We start from the raw sequence: 16733 nt of genomic DNA on the forward strand, positions 1-16733 counted from the left end.
GCCTTTCTTATGTGCGCTTAGTTCCTCTGGAGACATTTCTTGCTTTCATAGGAACGTTGTATAAAGAATACCAGCATGTTATTAGAATTCACAACAAAACACATCAAAGAGCTCCAGCGACAGGGGGAGACCGATGGCGCGCGCACAAGCGATCCCCCCCCCCCCCCCCCCTCCCCAGGCGCGGTTAAGACAGAAATAATAGTTCAGCGGCCGCCAAAGTGCTACCAAATATGACGCGCAGTGTCGTTTTAAGCTCGAACTGCTTCAGCTCAATCGCGTACTTCGTATTTCTTTAAACTATCTCGAATGTGACGCGCTGTGATTGTTCATTGGGTACGTCTTTGGGTACATCGTTGAGCTTCTGAGGTCGCGGGCTTCATTACCGGCCGTGGGGGCCCGTTCATCATTGGGGGAGGGGGAAACGGAGCGGAATGCAAGAACGTTGCTATGCCGGAGCTGTGGGTGCGCGTTAGACGGACGCGCAAGAGTGACAAACATTTTTCACGTTTATGGTAAATTACGAATTCATCATGCCGGAAAAGAGCCCCCCGAACGGGAATGTAGGGTTTGATAGAAAATACGCAACAACGAAGAACAGGTGTGAAAAGTGATTGTGTTGCTATGTTGAAAACGCGACCTTCAATAAAAAAAAAAGGCTAAACTCTACACATCGCATAAAAATGTGGCCTGTACTTACTGAAATCATTTCTCGCCAGCAGGTACTTGACATACTCGGAGAGCAAATAAACTTGAGATGGCAGATCGAAGTTGGCCAGGCCTTGGAATACGCACTGCAAAGTACCATGAACATTTGCAACTTCATCGACACACGAAACTGGTTAACGCAATAGTAGAATTATTCATTATACAGAAGTTAGCCATACCGACGGCTCCCGTCCACTAAAATGTCAACCAAAAACGATGTCAGCCCTTCCACTGGGGTGGAGATGGAAGACCAGCGAAGCTGTACTATGGTGGGAATTATGTATTTTCAATTATGGGTGTTAAGGTGCGATGGTGTAATTGTTTATTTGAACTACTAAAGAATAAGAAATACGTATACATAATCTGGTGGGCTTCATTTATTTAGTGACCACAGTGACCATGGCCTTATGGTCGTATGGTACACCGCCGTACGGTGTACGGCAAGGGTAGGCACGTTCTTCATAAACATGACGTCTATACAGATCCGGTGTGTTGTAGTTGGTACCATCGGTTCCTTCACACACGTCAACCCGAAGCGCTAGAGCACAAACGAAGTGAACCACTTTCCATCCGGGCGTGCAATGTGAGCGTTCAAATCACCGGTCATTATGATAGATGCTGATCGTCGTCGAACATAACCCTTCACATTGCCGGCTCTGCTGCGTTCGCGGCGTATTTGGCCAACGACCTCTTGTTCGACTTGGGCTTCCGAACCACTGGGCGTACGTTCTGCTGCGTACGTTCTTTAGAGGCGTTTGCGCCCCCATTCGCGCTTTTGGCACGCAGTCGCTCGTTGCGGTGTTCCTCCGAACGAACGGCACACCGCCGGTCAATCGTGAGTCGTAAGGGTAACTGATAAGAGCGCGAGCGCGAAGTTCATGTCACGGAATGGCTAAACGCCGTTGTCGACAGGGTTAGTGGTGAGGCGGGCGAGAGCCCGAAGAGAGTCGTCGGCACAGGCGCCAGAGACCGGGAGGGCTGCGCGCTTGCGCCGCACTGGGAGAGCGGGAGCACACGCACAGTCAAGCGTGGCAGCCGCTAATCTATCGCCCGCCCTACGGCCGCCGCGCCGCGCACTCCGCGCCTTCCATTTATAAGCGGCCCTGTCAATGAACGCACGCGCAGCAGTCGGAAGAGCGAGGGAAAACGCGCATGCCAGCAGCCGAGGCGCACCGCCTGCCTAGCCTCGCAGCAGGGCTCAACTGTAATCGGGCGCAGATTCCAGCAGGCTCGCCGCGCTACCCTCGCCGCCGAGTAAGTGGTTCGTGTGGAAAGGAAAAGGTTGACGCTATTCTGCAACCCTTGAGGGAGCACTGCAGATGATAGCGTCAACCTTTCCCTTTCCACACGAACCACTTACTCAACTCTACTCAGGGAGGAACGCGGCAAAGAGGAGGTCAACCGGCGCAAGAGAAGAGAGATAACAGGGGCTCAGGTGGCCGGGAGGGAGGCGGGGCCGTGCGCTCAAAAACACGACTACGCTCCAGCCAATGCTGATAGTTTTTTTATTGCGATAGCAATTATATGGACACTTCAACCGGATTTCTGCCGTCGCCGTCGTCGTGAGGTTCCGTACAGATAAAATCTTCGCCGAGCGCCGTATGCCCGAGCGGAAGCATGCGGGGACGCGCGCTATCACGGAAAGCGAACGCACTCAATGTCCCACGCGCAAGCAAGGAAGCAGGAAGCCTGCGCCGGAGGGAGCGGGGGGGGGGGGGGGGGGGCACTTCTGCTCTGCCAACAACCGCGCTCGTCGCTCGCCCGCACCGTCTCTTGTCTCCACACGGCTCTGACCTTTGAATGCGCTGTGCAATCGCCGCTCAGTTTCCGTTGAAGCGATAGACCGCACGTACAGAGGGGTCCACTGTTAAAGGGAACACCGGAGCGCGTGGCGTCTGCTCTGCGCCACCGCCGGCCGGCGGCTAGAACTAGTTTCGCGCAGGCGCGGTAAGCGATGTGGGCGGTGCTATTTCGTCGTCTGCTACCATCTGCAGCCGCGCTTCGTATCGTCGCAAAGCAACCCGTTCACGCGTTCTGAAAGTTTGCCGGAGGCTGCATGGTCACACTCGGATAGCTAGCCGTTGCAAGGCTGAACGAGAATTAGACGGGGCAAAAATATTACCTCGCAGATATTTCTGCCGTTTGAAATCGCAAGGAAAACATGACAATTTTTGGCGGACTGTCTCTTTGCGACACAACAATAGTAGACAGTATTTCTGCGTGTATAGTGGCCATCTCATGCGCGCTAATGCATATTGGAGTCACTGCTGTGGGTATATATGCTGAACAAAGAATCCACAAGTGCCGTTGAAGCTCATTCTGTAGAATTCACAGCGGTAAGCCGATGGAGAATAGTATTGGAATGCGTAACGTGTTGAACTCCCGCAGTTGCAGATATTTTAGTTACGAGTGGATGTTGAAGTTTAGCAGCATGCCACATTGTTCTAGACCTTTAGGTTGTTTACGTTTACAAATCGTGCCTTTCTGATTACGGTAGGCATTTTTGGGTACGCCTTCAAAACACTGAGCGCTATAACCGTTTTATTAGGACTTGACGTAAAATGTGCTCCTACAAACTGCCGTCATCTTCTTGGGCTTCAAGAAAACCATGCGTCATAACAAATAACGAAAACCCGTGCGTCGCTCAATATCAGGTTGCGTCGCCGTTTGCCTCCAGCACTGCCTTCATTCTAGAAGGAAGACTTGCATACAAGGCTTCACGGAATGAGGCATTTTGCTTCAAACCCTCCCATTCGGCCTTCACCGCGCTCCAAGACTGTCCGCGGAGAGCCCGTGCAGGCATTGACTTGCTAAGGCCTTTTTCATGGTACCCCATACGTTTTCTGTGGGGTTCAAGCCGGGAGACTGCGGTGGCCAGCCCAGAACTTCCACTTAGTGACGCTGCAGAAGTGACCGAGCTTTTTTGTGGTGTGCACAGGGCCGATGTCATGCTGGAACAGGAAGTCATGCGGCTGGAAAGCACCATTTGCAGCATGAGGGAGCGCAACTTATTCGATGACGTCGCAGTATTTGTCGGCCCGTGAATTTTCCTTCTAAGCTGACGAGAGGCCCGAGGCCATCTTTGTCATGCAGCCCCACACGCTGACGACTGTCTATTCTATTAACTGTATTGAGCGGCCTCTACGTTAGTTTTGCAATAGCGCGTTGTCGGTATTTCCCTTGCCGCAGTTCAACAATACGCTGCCTTTCAGCGTATGGCACTTGAGCCATCGTGGATTAGTGGCGGACGAAGTGCACACTTAACCTTATCTGAAGCGGGCAGTGCTTTATGTATGTCTCAAGAAGGCGAACAATAACAGCAGCGTGATTGCTGCTGGTGTGCAGGGTGACATTCGTTTGATTATAGATCAATCCCGTGACTTTCCTTCCAGCTGGAAGGAAAGTGGCTGCTTTCAAGTACGAACCACGCGAGCTGCTTTTCCGCGACGATCCGAAGCGCGGCAGCAGACGGTAGCAGACAACGAAAGAGCGCCGCCCACTACGCTCACTGAGCCTGCGCGGAACACGTTGCAGCCGCCGGCCAGCGGTGGCGCAGAGCAGACGCCACGCGCTCCGGTGTTCCCTTTAACAGTGGACCCCTCTGTACCTTCGCCCGCTGCGGCGTATGCGCTTGCTGCCAGCGTTTTGACAATCGTTGTCTGCAGTCATTCAGTATGATCTATTCATGTTTGTTTGTGCGCGCTCACACCACGCTTGTTCATTCACTTAGTAATAGTCAGGCCACATTTTCCAACGCACGCTACACATGCAATGCTGCGCGGATCGGCAGTGCAGCGCTACAGGTGTGTCCCTTCGCACGCGCTGCCCACGGGAAGCGCTTCTCATCAACACCACCGTTTCACATGCGCCTTCTCGTGGTCATCGAGTCTCTCTTCATGTCGGTCTACTTACGCCGCAGCACACCTGCTTACTTAATCAGCTCATGTTTACCACAATTCATATTGCTACCAAAGCCGCTCACCTTACTTCGTATGACATTGCTGTGTTGCTATCGCTTTCATTGCTGCGCCCTTAGGGCGAAACTGTGACATTTTTTTTCTACACACGGACACGACCCTCTGGGACTGAGCCCTTAACAGCCTTCGCTGTAAAACACAGCACACACATATGCTTAGAAAGGCAAGTGGTTCAACGGAAACTACTTAGAATGGCAGCTGCATAGAGTGACATCTGCTTAGAAGGGCAGCTGCTTAGATTGACAACTGCTCACGAGGTTTTATTACAACATGCTGTCTCTTCCAATCGAGGGACACCCAGTGGCAACAGCAGCTCAAGAATCAGAAACTGACAGATGAGTTTCCCAGTTACCTTATTTCTATGATGTGTTTACGCTAGAGCTCTCATTGTTATATCAGCATGCCTGCGTTTCATTTGTCTTTATCTCTCTCCCATAAGGCCACTCCTACTGTTACCACTTTCCGATACCTCTAGCTGGGACCTGCTGGTCGCCATGGTTTAAATAAATACCTGCATCTTCAGGATGACTGCGGTAGTGCATTGTTCCTTATATTTTGAGCTAAAGGTTCGCTACGACTCCCGCTTCATTGAAGGACGGCTAAGGTTGAACTAAGCCGCTTGTTCATTAAAATGACACTAGCCGCAAACATATAATTTGTGCAGACATCAGAGTGCCTTTGCAAATTCAATGAGTTTTTCGGTTTCTTGAGAAAAGGTGGAAAATATTTTTATATAGAAAAGGGGAAAGTTGCTTTTACGATTTTCTTTCCAAAATTTTGTTTGCGATGGCCCCTGTACCACATCAGATCCATCAGTTTATTCCCGTATCAGTGATAATAAGGAAACTTACCTGAATTTCAATAAAATATCACGCTTTCTGCTATTTAGAAACGCTCTGCGCTTGTGGAAGGCGCCGCGGAAATATATGGCAGCCGTGATGAGCACGTATGGAAATCTACAGAGGCATGGCTACTTGTCAGTCATTTATGGCCCTTTTCTTGAACACTCTGCTCAAATTACATTTTAATTTTATTTATTATTCCAAAAGTATACTGGACCAATCTGGGTATGACTTTGTATTAGTCAGTAGAGTATCTTAACCCCCACTGCTTGAACTTCCGCTGTCATTGCTAGTATAAATTTCAGTAGAAAGTCTATCTGTGAAACATATATTTCCCAGTGACTTTTCAAGAGACGTCTTTAATTTCACGAGGCCGGCTAGTAAACACCGCATATTCATTTTCTGCTTTCGTGGCGAGTACTCGGAATATATGCCCTAGTTGCACTTAAATCCGAATCGCCAAGAGCAACACACCTTAAACGTGAACCATTCGCCAAACTATCAATACTCACAAAGTTAGCTAGCCAAGGTACTTGTTACTAAATACCATGCAATAATAATACAGACATAATCACAGTTTTAGCGCTGTATTTGTGTAAAAATGCAGTTGAAAATTATATGGCACGGTTTATATTTTCTAAATGGATTTACTTAGAATGTACTGCCTATTTTATTTAGCAAGATATTTTTACTCTTGTTGTGGTTTTGCTGACTTTTCCATTGTGTATAATTGTTTTTTAAGTTTACTGCTACTCCAGTATCTGTTCGCTGTCTGCGTAAAGATGAGCGATCTTTTGTTACGCTGACTCCCTTCTGTAAAGCCATAGATGGCCTTGAAAATATGGACATAGATAAGTAGATAAACACCTAAATAAATATTAAACAGCCCTGTTCCAGTGCAATCCAGATTAAGTACAGGATATAGTTACGGCAAGCTAAATGGGTCGTATATATTGGAAAAACATTAATGTGACAGTGTCCTGTCAGCGCACGTGCAGTTGGAGGCTGCCAGGCACGCTTTCGACCTTTCACATGAGCAAAATGGCTTGGTATTTCGCGAAAGATAGTACCAAACAATGTCATGGCCGAATGTCATGTATGCGCAAAACTTCAGTAGTAATAATTGCACTATAGACAAAAGAAAAACATAGCTCATTGAATGACGCACCGTGTCCAACGAAACTTCCCGTTCATTATGTCCACTGTGGCAGGGGTGACATTAGTTTCATTTTTGCTTCAGTTTCATGTTGCAGCGTGCACAACTCAAATATTTTTTAATTCAAAGAAAATTTGCATTTTGGAATACTGACTATTCCATTTCAGGACTTAATCGGGTAGGGTAACACACTATTCGTTATTGAAAAGCTTGAAATACTCGCACATGTCTCAATGTATTCATAGCGGAGTGTAATCGATATGAATTGCAATATGCAAACCGTTGAAGCGGTGCTTCCACACCAGTAGCGTGCATTTATTCCGTCTTACCCTTCCGAGGTCAGACAAGAATTCAGCGATACCGTCCTGCAAAGGATATACAAAAAGAGAAAGGCTGTAAGAAAATGGCACCTGCACCTGCGCCTGCGCACCTGCACTGCGCGGAATAATTCGAGTGTGCCGATTACGCCTGAAAAGGTAATTTCATGCCAATAACGCACCATTTGGAAAGATGCGGACATTACTTTCTCAGTTGCGCTTGACGTTAAGTTAGCTATTAAAGAAAACGGAAATGAATTTAGGTTGACGTCATGTTAAATATACCGTTTGAGAAAGTGAACCGACATACAATTCTTATGTCCTCTTAATACGAAATACAGCATTTATTGCTAGTTTCAAAATTTCCATTCCTTAATGATGCCTCGAAATCCGTAGGCGTGTAAAACATTTTTTTTCGAGCAAGCTCCCTTGTGTTACAGCAAAAGAAAAAAAAATAGGTCAGATGCCTGCATTTAACGTAATATTTGCGGGTACAATTACAAAAGCGGCGCTGGACATTGTGACAGCAATGATTTTCAGAAGGCGATCTGCGTCAACAGACCATAACAGCTTTAGCTTACCGTTTTCGCGGTGCACAGATCTCCAGATTTCTTCAGGCACTTGAGACAAAACAAAACAGACAAATCAGACACTTCTCAGCCTAAGCAAACAGCTAATATTTATATGCTCTTGAAGGCTCGATGTGTTATAAATAGGCGTTACAGCAAGAAACATTATTTTGAGCTCAAGCTCATCCCAGCCTTCCCATTATATTCTTGAATTTCTAGAAAATATTCAGGTTATTGGATATTACCTCAGGAGATAAACATGGACGTCCTTGAAGTCATATTTGTGCCTGGTTTGCCAACAGGTTTCAAAACCTCTCGTGTAGCTACTCGTGAACTTTAGGCGATTTTTATGCAATCCGTGCTCTTTAGTAAGTTTTCGTCTTTGTGGCGTAAGCTTTGTTAGCCTTCTAGGCAATAATACAGCTTGTTACACCTAGAGAATTACTTTCTTAGTTGTGACTCAATGGGAAGGACGGCATTGGTGAAGTTCAATTAGGTATCCAAAGTACTCTAAAACAAGCATAGAAATATGTGGCAAATCGGTAGGATTCATTCAAGCTGAGTAACATAAACAAATGTTTCTTTCCCTAAAACTGTGTTCATCCCACGCGCCATACTTATGGTCCTTGTCCTTTCTAGTTAAACAGCGAACCAACATCAGTTGTGATTGCACACGTTTTGTCTTGTAGCGAGCTCTTCGTTTACGAACTTTCTTTGTTTCGTTTCTCAAATCACACAGTGCAAAAGATTACTATCGCGTCAGATACGGAAACTACCGTACCGTTATCTAAATTTGCCGATACTTCATTATTCATTCACAATCACAATATTCTTGGTTCAGATGATGGGACACTCCACAGTTTGATGGCATCGCCAAGAGATTCTCAACTGGTTTTATGTTGTGTTGGCAGACTCGATTTCATACCCGCAAGTTTTGTTATCACATTACACCATCTAAATGCGTGGCATACTGGACTGCAATCTCTCTTCTTTGGACGCACTGTGTTAGTCTAGCCGGCTTTAATTCAAGGCTGTCAACAGGCATTTCGCGCACAAACTTGAATACGATGGACAGCAAAAAAACCGAATTGCTCTCCCCCTCCCTCAAAAAATATTGATTTCACTGAACACAAAAATGACTTAGTTTCATTCAAAATCATCATTGTCACCAATGATGAACTTGTAAATATGGGTCTAGGTAACTTGGGATGCGATTTTTCAAATCTCATCCCAAAATTAAACAAGCGTTCTTGTTTTGTATTTAGGCCCTCTCTGAGCAGGCTGGGAAAAATGGTGGAGAGTTATGTTTATTTCTGCACTCAATATTCACTCACAAAAGCTCTAACTAATGCCAGCAGCTTCTATGCTCTCGACAATTGTCTAGTGACAACTCCTTTGTGGAGTTGAACATTTTGACAATCACATAAGTACGACGACTTTAAGTTCATCCGAAATAAACGTGGTCTTTAACGCTCATTTGTTCTCTTGTAACCGCTCAAACCACTAAAAAAACTCGTTTACAGATCAGTGCTTCGTTCATAAACGTTGTTTAAGGAATTTTAAGTGTTTCTATATCTCCAAATGAAAAGCAGAAAGCTACCTATCAAGAATGCGGTCGGGCAAGGAGACACAATCTCTCCAATATTCATTGCATGCTTAAAAGAAGTATTTAAGCTCTTAAATTGGTAAAGCTTAGGACTAAGGAACAACGGTGAATATTTCAGCAACCTTCTATTTGCAAATGACATTGTCCTATTCAGCAACAATGGGGACGAATTACAACAAATGATTGAGGACCTTAACCAAGGAAGTGTAAGAGTGGGGTTGAAGATTAATATGCAGAAGACAAAGATAATGTTCAACAGCCTGGCAACAGAACAAAAATTCAGCATCACCCGTCAGCCTCTAGAGTCTGTAAAGGAGTACGTTTATCTAGGCCAGTTACTCGCAGGGGACCCTGATCATGAGAACGAAACTTACAGAAGAATCAAATTGGGTTGGAGCGCATACGGCCGGCATTACCAAATCCTGACTGGGCGCTTACCACTGTCATTGAAAAGAAAAGTGTACAATCATTGCATTCTACCGGTGGTAACATGTGAGGCAGAACTTGGAGCTTAACAAAGAAACTCGGGAACAAGTTAAGGACCACACAAAGAGCGCTGGAACGAAAAATGTTAGGCAACGTGAAGATACAGGAAGAGAGCGTTCTGGATCAGAGAGCAAACGGTCGATAGCCGATATTCTGGTTCACTATAACAGAAAAATATGGAGCTGGGAAGGCCATGTAATGCGTAGGATGGATAACCGGTGGACCATTAGGGTTACAGAATGATACCAAGAGAAGGGAAGCGCAGTCGAGGACGGCAGAAAACTAGGTGGGGTGATGAAGTTAGGAAATCTGCAGGCGCAAGTTGTAATCAGCTAGCGAAAGACACGGGTAATTGGAGATCGCAGGGAGAGGCCTTCGTCCCGCAGTGGACATAAATATAGGCTGCTGCTGCTGATGATGAAAAAGTGTTGCTTTGGTAATTTTCGCAAGGAGAAATCAAAATTTCAAGAATAATCACTGTCCGCTACGAACAGACGTCACGATTGCACTAGAGTGGCTCGAGAACAGCTGGAGAAACTATCACTACGAGCTTATAAGGTATTTTACTGTGACGTCGCCTTGACTACTCACTTCTCAAGCATCCTCTTACACACACGTAGCAGAACACAGTATTGCAATTGCATTGAGTTCCACAAAGCTAGCCAGTTTTCTTTTTCGCTATAGTCGCATCCCGCTGCCTGGCTTCATCAGTTCCATCACTTCCCCTTGCTATGAGCGAGGTGACAGGCTCGAGGAATATCGCCTCAAGCTGACCTATCGGCGTTTCCTCCACAAAATACATTTTCTCGCTAACTGGCCGTAGTTCATCTGCTCTAGGCATTACGCTAAAAGACCATGACCGGACCAACTTCAATTTCTAGTATTTGAACGAGGGCAGAATGCACTGAGTGCATACTTTTTTTTCTCGTGAATATTACGCGCCGTTTACGTCTGTACTGCACATGCTATATGCTGTTGAAACTGCTTCTATACCATTAAAAATGTACAGATCAGGACCATAGCCCACGGTGAGTATTTTGTCAGTATTACGTGCGCACCTACCCAGGTTCAAGGTTAAAGGTGGTAACTTCTATGCAGCAACCCTTTCTCTCTTGCAAGGTAATTTTGCATCAGAATGTTAATTTGGAGCAATGGAATAAGCCGGTTCAAGCCGACAATTGCGAAATTACGTCCTATATGCTAATGGACAAATGGTATATTGGACAATGTCATTTTGAAATCACATAAGGTTGACACATTATCCCGTTGTCGTTGCCCTCATTCATTCCCCACCTTGGACAATTTTCGCAAACATGCAGTGAATAAGAACGAACAAGGTTGCTGCGTCTCCTGCCGCACACCCTTGGTAAGTGGAGTTAATCCTCATGCTTTGTGAGGAACAGTGGTTGTTACTTTTCTCTAAATGTTTTCTAAAATATATTTGTACGATGCTTCTGCTTCTTGCCAAAACATTGACTGAAAAAATGGTTCTTTCTCTATTGAATGCAACACTATTTTGTAATATATGGACATAATATAGAAGCATCGGTAATGCATAGTGGACTTTTCAATAACGTGAGTTACGCCATGTAGCTGATAAATGGTTACAAAGACAAAGTCACTTTTATAACGTCAAGTTAGCTACTTTGAAAGAAGTCATTTTGAGCCTTATTATATACTCGAAAAATATATTCGTATACACTTTTACACCACTAAAAGGCGCTCATAGGGGTGTGTAATTGTTCTTTGTTTAGCGTTTCAATTTCTACTGATTCTCGAGCATTTAGAATAATCTATTGCCTCCATTTTTCATGAAATCGACCGTGATTCATCTACAGCCCCCTTTCACTTGAAGGTATCTTTCAAAGCCATAGCAACTCCTTTTCCTAGTCACTCCATGAACTTCCATGTCATCTCCTCAACTTCAACTGCTCACTGCTGCGTTACTGATCTGTGTAGTGTGCGGTTTATTGTAGAATTTGTTTGTTGCCTCTATTTCACTAACGGAGATTTGGTGACGTTGGCTTGAGTGTTGTTTTACTGGACATAAGTCTTTAAGCCTCAAAAAAGTTATCTTTCGATTGCTTACATCTTTTGCCGGCCAGCTACTGTACTTTTTGCGGATTTCGAGCTACTCCAAGAATTGCGTCTTCCATAATATTTCGAAGGATAACATGAAGTATTACTCATTTTAACGCGATAGCGTTTAGGGCCCGTGTCGCAGAAAATTCGGCGTCGGCATTGGCGTCGGCATAGGCGCCCGCGGCCGAGAAAATCATCCCCAACCACGTTTAGGTATTCCACACCATTCTATCATTATAGCTGCTCATACCTTGTCTTGCATTCTTGGCAAAGCTATTCCTCGGAATTTTGAGAATGACAATCCACAAACAAGTGTCATGAAACAAAACACCCACAGCGCATGCCTTTTATCTTAAATCTTCTCAGACTGAAATATTAAAAGTGCGAAACAAACACGGAAAACTGAAAACGATGTAATTTCTTTGGCGCGGTTGTGCACTATCTCCGGGATCGGCCCACGCAAGAGGCCGAGTTTCCACCAAAAAGCTCGCCTACGTGCGCAGCGTTCGCAGCCAGTGTTTGCCAGTAGCCATTACGGTTGCATATGCTGCAGTCGTCGAGAACCATAAGTAGCAGTCAGGGGATCTTTGAATGCTATCGCGTTCCACTCTTGAAATCGGAGCTTGAGCGTCCTCCCAATTTTTTCCGACTCTTCATGGGTTTTAATTGCTCAGGGTATTCGACCTAATCTGAGAGGTTGAAAAAAATCATGAAAATTCTTCTTTTTGGTGCTGTTTGTCTTGGTGCCTTAATCCTCAAACTTATTGGTGGTCTCTGATAATTTTTAAATGCGAAGCATTTCTTGGCGAACATTTGCCACTTGGACAGTCTCTATCTATCTAACCGCCTACGACTTTGTGCTCTCGTGGTTGTTTGGTTAACTTGGTATCTACCAAAATTGGCATAGTATGACAAGAGTGCATGAAGAACACAGAGGATGAGTCATGACATGAATGTCATGATTGTCAGGACATGCTTGTCATGTAGGTCATGAAACAGCCGACCACGTCGTTGTGCTCTCATGGTTGTTTCGTTAACTTGGTATGTACCAAAATTGGCATAGTATGAAAAGAGTGTATGACGAACATAAATGATAGGTCATAACAGAAATATCATGACATGCGTGTCATGTAGGTAATCACAATGACCCAGAGAAAAAAGATTAACGCTCAAAAACCATTAAATGGGCCAGGACTTGGGTACCAAGTGAAGGAAACATTAAAGGATGGTGGTAGAAGCCCTGGTCATGAGCATGACTCAGCAAAGATTACAGTAACTCAGCGAGAAAAGATTAACACCCAAAAGCCGCTGAAATGGGTTCGGACGGGGGTACTAAGTGAAGGAAGTACAAAACGATGATGACAGAACAGTCATGAGCATGACTCAGCAAAAATGACAATGACTCAGAGAAAAAAGATTAACACTTACAAACCACTGAAATGGGTTCATGACGTGGGTACTAATTGAAGGAAACACTAAAAGATGGTGGTAGAAGTCATCAGACAGTTTTAGTTTAGCGTGTATACCGTAATAGCGGGCTTACCGGAATAGCGGGATCGAAATGCGCATGCGTAGAACGCTAACCGGCCCATACCGCTTACCGTACGCACGCCATTTCTCAGATTTAACGTTACCGTCTTTGCCTGGTTTAAGTTGTTTACGTAAAACATGGCGGCGGTCCCGGTCGCCTGCTTCGAACTGAATTTGGCGTTTTTGTAGAATTCACTTCGTTCGTAGCAAATGACTGCGTAAACGGCTTTCGCTTAGTCTCATGCCGCTTTGACGAGAGAGTGTTATGGCTAACTTTGAGGAATTTTCGAGATCGCTTCTCGTTTCGAACGCGCCTAAGCCTAACAAAAAATTTTCTCCGAGATGCGAGCGCCACCTGTCGGTAAAGTTGGGAGATAGGCGCGACGACGGCATATGGTCTCTTAGATGGGAAGATTGTGGAGGCTATGGTAGGCAGTTTGTACTGCTTGTCTGTTTCGGTGAAGATCGGCGGACATGGGAAGTAAAAATACAACGCGCTCCTGGCTTCCATTGCGCTGCCTATCGCACTTTCCGGACGCACACACACAGAGAATTAGGTGCCCTATGTATGCGAAATTCAAAGCGTATTGGAATATTGTCCCGCACATAAACTACGCTATCACGCTATACTAACTCTCTTTCTGCAAAGTTCGTTTACGGAACGGTAACGCTATTTCCCTTAACCCTGCTATTATGCTAACGTTAAACTAAAACTGTCTTTAGTCATGACCATGACTGAGCGAAAAAAGATGAACGCTCAGAAACCGATGGAATGGCCTCGGGTGTGGTACTAAGTGAAGGAAAAGGCTAAAGTTAGATGCTCGAAGTCATAGTCATGACCATGATTAAAGCTTTCGCTTAGGGTCTTTTAGGTGTAGCTAAAGAGAATCGTGAGGGCTTATGACATGAATGCCATGACATGCGTGTCATGTCATGAAACAGCCGCCTACGTCTTGGTGCTCTCATGGTCGTTTCGGTAAGTTGGTAGGTTCCCCGCTCACTGCTTCGCATGACATCGATTCCCACAGGGCGTGGGATTTGCCGGCTTCCCCCCCCCCCCCCTGAAATCTCAATTATTAGATCCGGAAGGCCTTTATTCTTCATTTTTAAAATGTCATATTTGTACGCGGAAACACATGTAAATTCATCTGCTTCAGCGCACCTGCTGCGTGATTTACCTACATCCTTTCCAAGCCAGGCTTCCTAGAATTCACATATATTTAGAAGATTAACCGTGCTCGCACACAAGCGAAGATCAGAAATATCAGCGCCACTAAAGCACGAGTTGTCTCAAGAATGCAATCCTTCGTCGGCAACACATATATATTTCCTAAGCGGTGGTTAATACACTGCGGTTGAACAGTGCAGCAGGGTTCCAAAGCGGCAATTCGCCTTGGCCCAAAAAATTGTAAAGTTAGCACGCAAACCAAAATTGGCTGACGGAACTCCGCAGTTCTCAAGCAGACGCTTTTGTGCGACAGAGCCGTTTGTGACGGCATGCTCACCTTGCCGATGTCCAGAAAGTTCGGAAAAGTGAAGTTCGCACAACTTGAGCCTTTCAGAAACGAGACAGACACAATCAATCTTAGGGTACTGAGTTGATATCAAAAGCGACACCGAGTGTTAGCCTAAACTGTTAACTGTTTTTTTCAGGTGCGTTTTGCGGGGCATTACCGTAATATCTCATACACAAAATTTGTTTCCTTTCATGTGATCTACGATAGGACTGTGAAAGAAAAACTTTGAAAATTTTTACATTTGTGATTGCAATTATAGTGCCATATCGGGGAGGCAATGGATCACAGGGTCGTGACGCAACTCAGTTTGGTTTAACCGTAAAAAGTTTAAATTCAGAAAGAAGCCTGGAAGGGTGGCAGGAAAGCCATTCGTAAGCGTGGAAATTAGAAATCATGTAATAAAAAAAGAAGAATAGGAACTGTGAAAGCGAACAGATAACTTGTGAGAGACCTCACTTTTAAAAACAATACGAACTCGCACGTAGTCTGAGATAAAGGGTGTGCGTTCTCACAACTCGCCTAAATATGTTAACTATAATAGCTCTACGCACGTGATTACAAAACACCTGACAGCCTCATCATGACTGATAATTGTGGATCAAATTAAGGTGCGCAAACCAAGTAAATATACAAAATAAATATATATAAAATATTCAGGTTACAATGCGCGGTGCTCTCACTAAAGCGATTTCAGTAAATAGGTGATTGACCACATGCGAAGCATCAATTTAGATGCAGCCGCGAAAAGAGAATAAACGATGCCTACACTTTACAATGCAATATGATGTTCTTTTTTTTCTAATTTAGCTACAATGTAACCAGTAAAATAAGTGTTACCGCAGCAAAGTCCTGAGCAGACACCCAGTAAGATAATAATCGTAAGGCCCGAGAAGCCCTTCATATTCAAGACAGTTAATGAACCTCTGCACTTAATGTCAAATGCGCAAAGATCGGCGATGTCTGATTCCACAACTTTAAAATCCTTACTTATATAGTCGAAAACTGCAGAAAGAATTGGAGCCACGTGCTGTGCAATAGCCGCGGCAACAGCGGACCGTACTAAATATAGTATGCTGCCATGGTGGTGCGCAGAATAACCATACTGCTTATTTCGAAAACAAGACCCTACGTGCCGTATGATTTCAAAACAGACAGTAGTGACTGAGCTGCGGAAGAAAATGTTTTTGTAAATTTTTTTTGTTAACTGCCTCCCCCTGTGCGATAAACAGAATGGGGAAGAAACCTTGAGGTATATCTGCGATGTGCAAGTTGTCCGCTCTATTTCAGAATGCGCACGCGTTTGCGCGCTGCCGCTGGTAGTCTAGAATTGCAAGCTGCAGACATGTGTATCGCTATGGGCTCGCGCCCGCCATTCCACTACAGCAGCGTGTTTGACCTTTATCGAGGCCGGTGGGTGCAACTCAAAAGCACTACGCAGTTTTTAACAGCGTACGCTGGCATGGCCGCATTCCAATAGCCGTTTCGGTTGGCGATGTTGTCCGCCGCCGGTTTCCGTCTCAGCTGTAGCCATGCTTCTACCCACTATCAGGGATTGTCTTGAGGAAGAAAAAGAAGATTGAGAAGATGTATAAAAAATTTCACCAACGATTCCGACACTCCCTAATGCGAAATTTCAGCGCTGCTGTTTAGGTGTTTAGAATTCGCGATACATTGAGGCAAAGAATTTGAATCTGAACGCAGGGTCCTCTTGGTGGCGCCGCTGAGCCTCTGGTCGAGCGGCTCGTTCAGCAGCAGCGGCAGACGAAGCACTCGCGCCGGTCGCGTCACGCATTGTTCAGAAAGCGTGAACACGGGAAGGCGTGGCTCTCGCGTAGCGCATTCTCTAGCGGCGGCGGCGCAGGCTAAGTAGCGCATGCGCAGTGGGTCCGATGAGCATGCCAGCACTTTCTTTCATTATATGGTGTCGGTGGAAGCGCTCGCCGCAT

The 16733-nt window shown here is 45.4% G+C and overlaps 1 protein-coding gene across 4 annotated transcripts in view; it reads right to left on the minus strand.

The window, feature by feature from the left end:
- Window positions 1-15775, minus strand: part of LOC119454288 (uncharacterized) — a 28921-nt gene extending 13146 nt beyond the window's left edge. Inside the window, exons 1-5 of one of the 4 annotated variants that reach the window (XM_049668320.1) lie at window positions 15625-15775; window positions 14776-14825; window positions 7579-7617; window positions 7010-7045; window positions 698-791 (exon numbers count right to left, since the gene is read on the minus strand). In XM_049668320.1, coding sequence (XP_049524277.1) covers window positions 698-791; window positions 7010-7045; window positions 7579-7617; window positions 14776-14825; window positions 15625-15688 — 283 coding nt within the window. In that variant the 5' untranslated portion in view covers window positions 15689-15775. The remainder of the gene's footprint in view (window positions 1-697; window positions 792-7009; window positions 7046-7578; window positions 7618-14775; window positions 14826-15624) is intronic. The other 3 variants (XM_049668319.1, XM_049668321.1, XM_049668322.1) reach the window with 3 other exon arrangements.
- Window positions 15776-16733: the final 958 nt, after the last annotated feature.

Source organism: Dermacentor silvarum, chromosome 5 (genome assembly GCF_013339745.2).
Source record: "Dermacentor silvarum isolate Dsil-2018 chromosome 5, BIME_Dsil_1.4, whole genome shotgun sequence".
NCBI lineage: Eukaryota > Metazoa > Arthropoda > Arachnida > Ixodida > Ixodidae > Dermacentor > Dermacentor silvarum.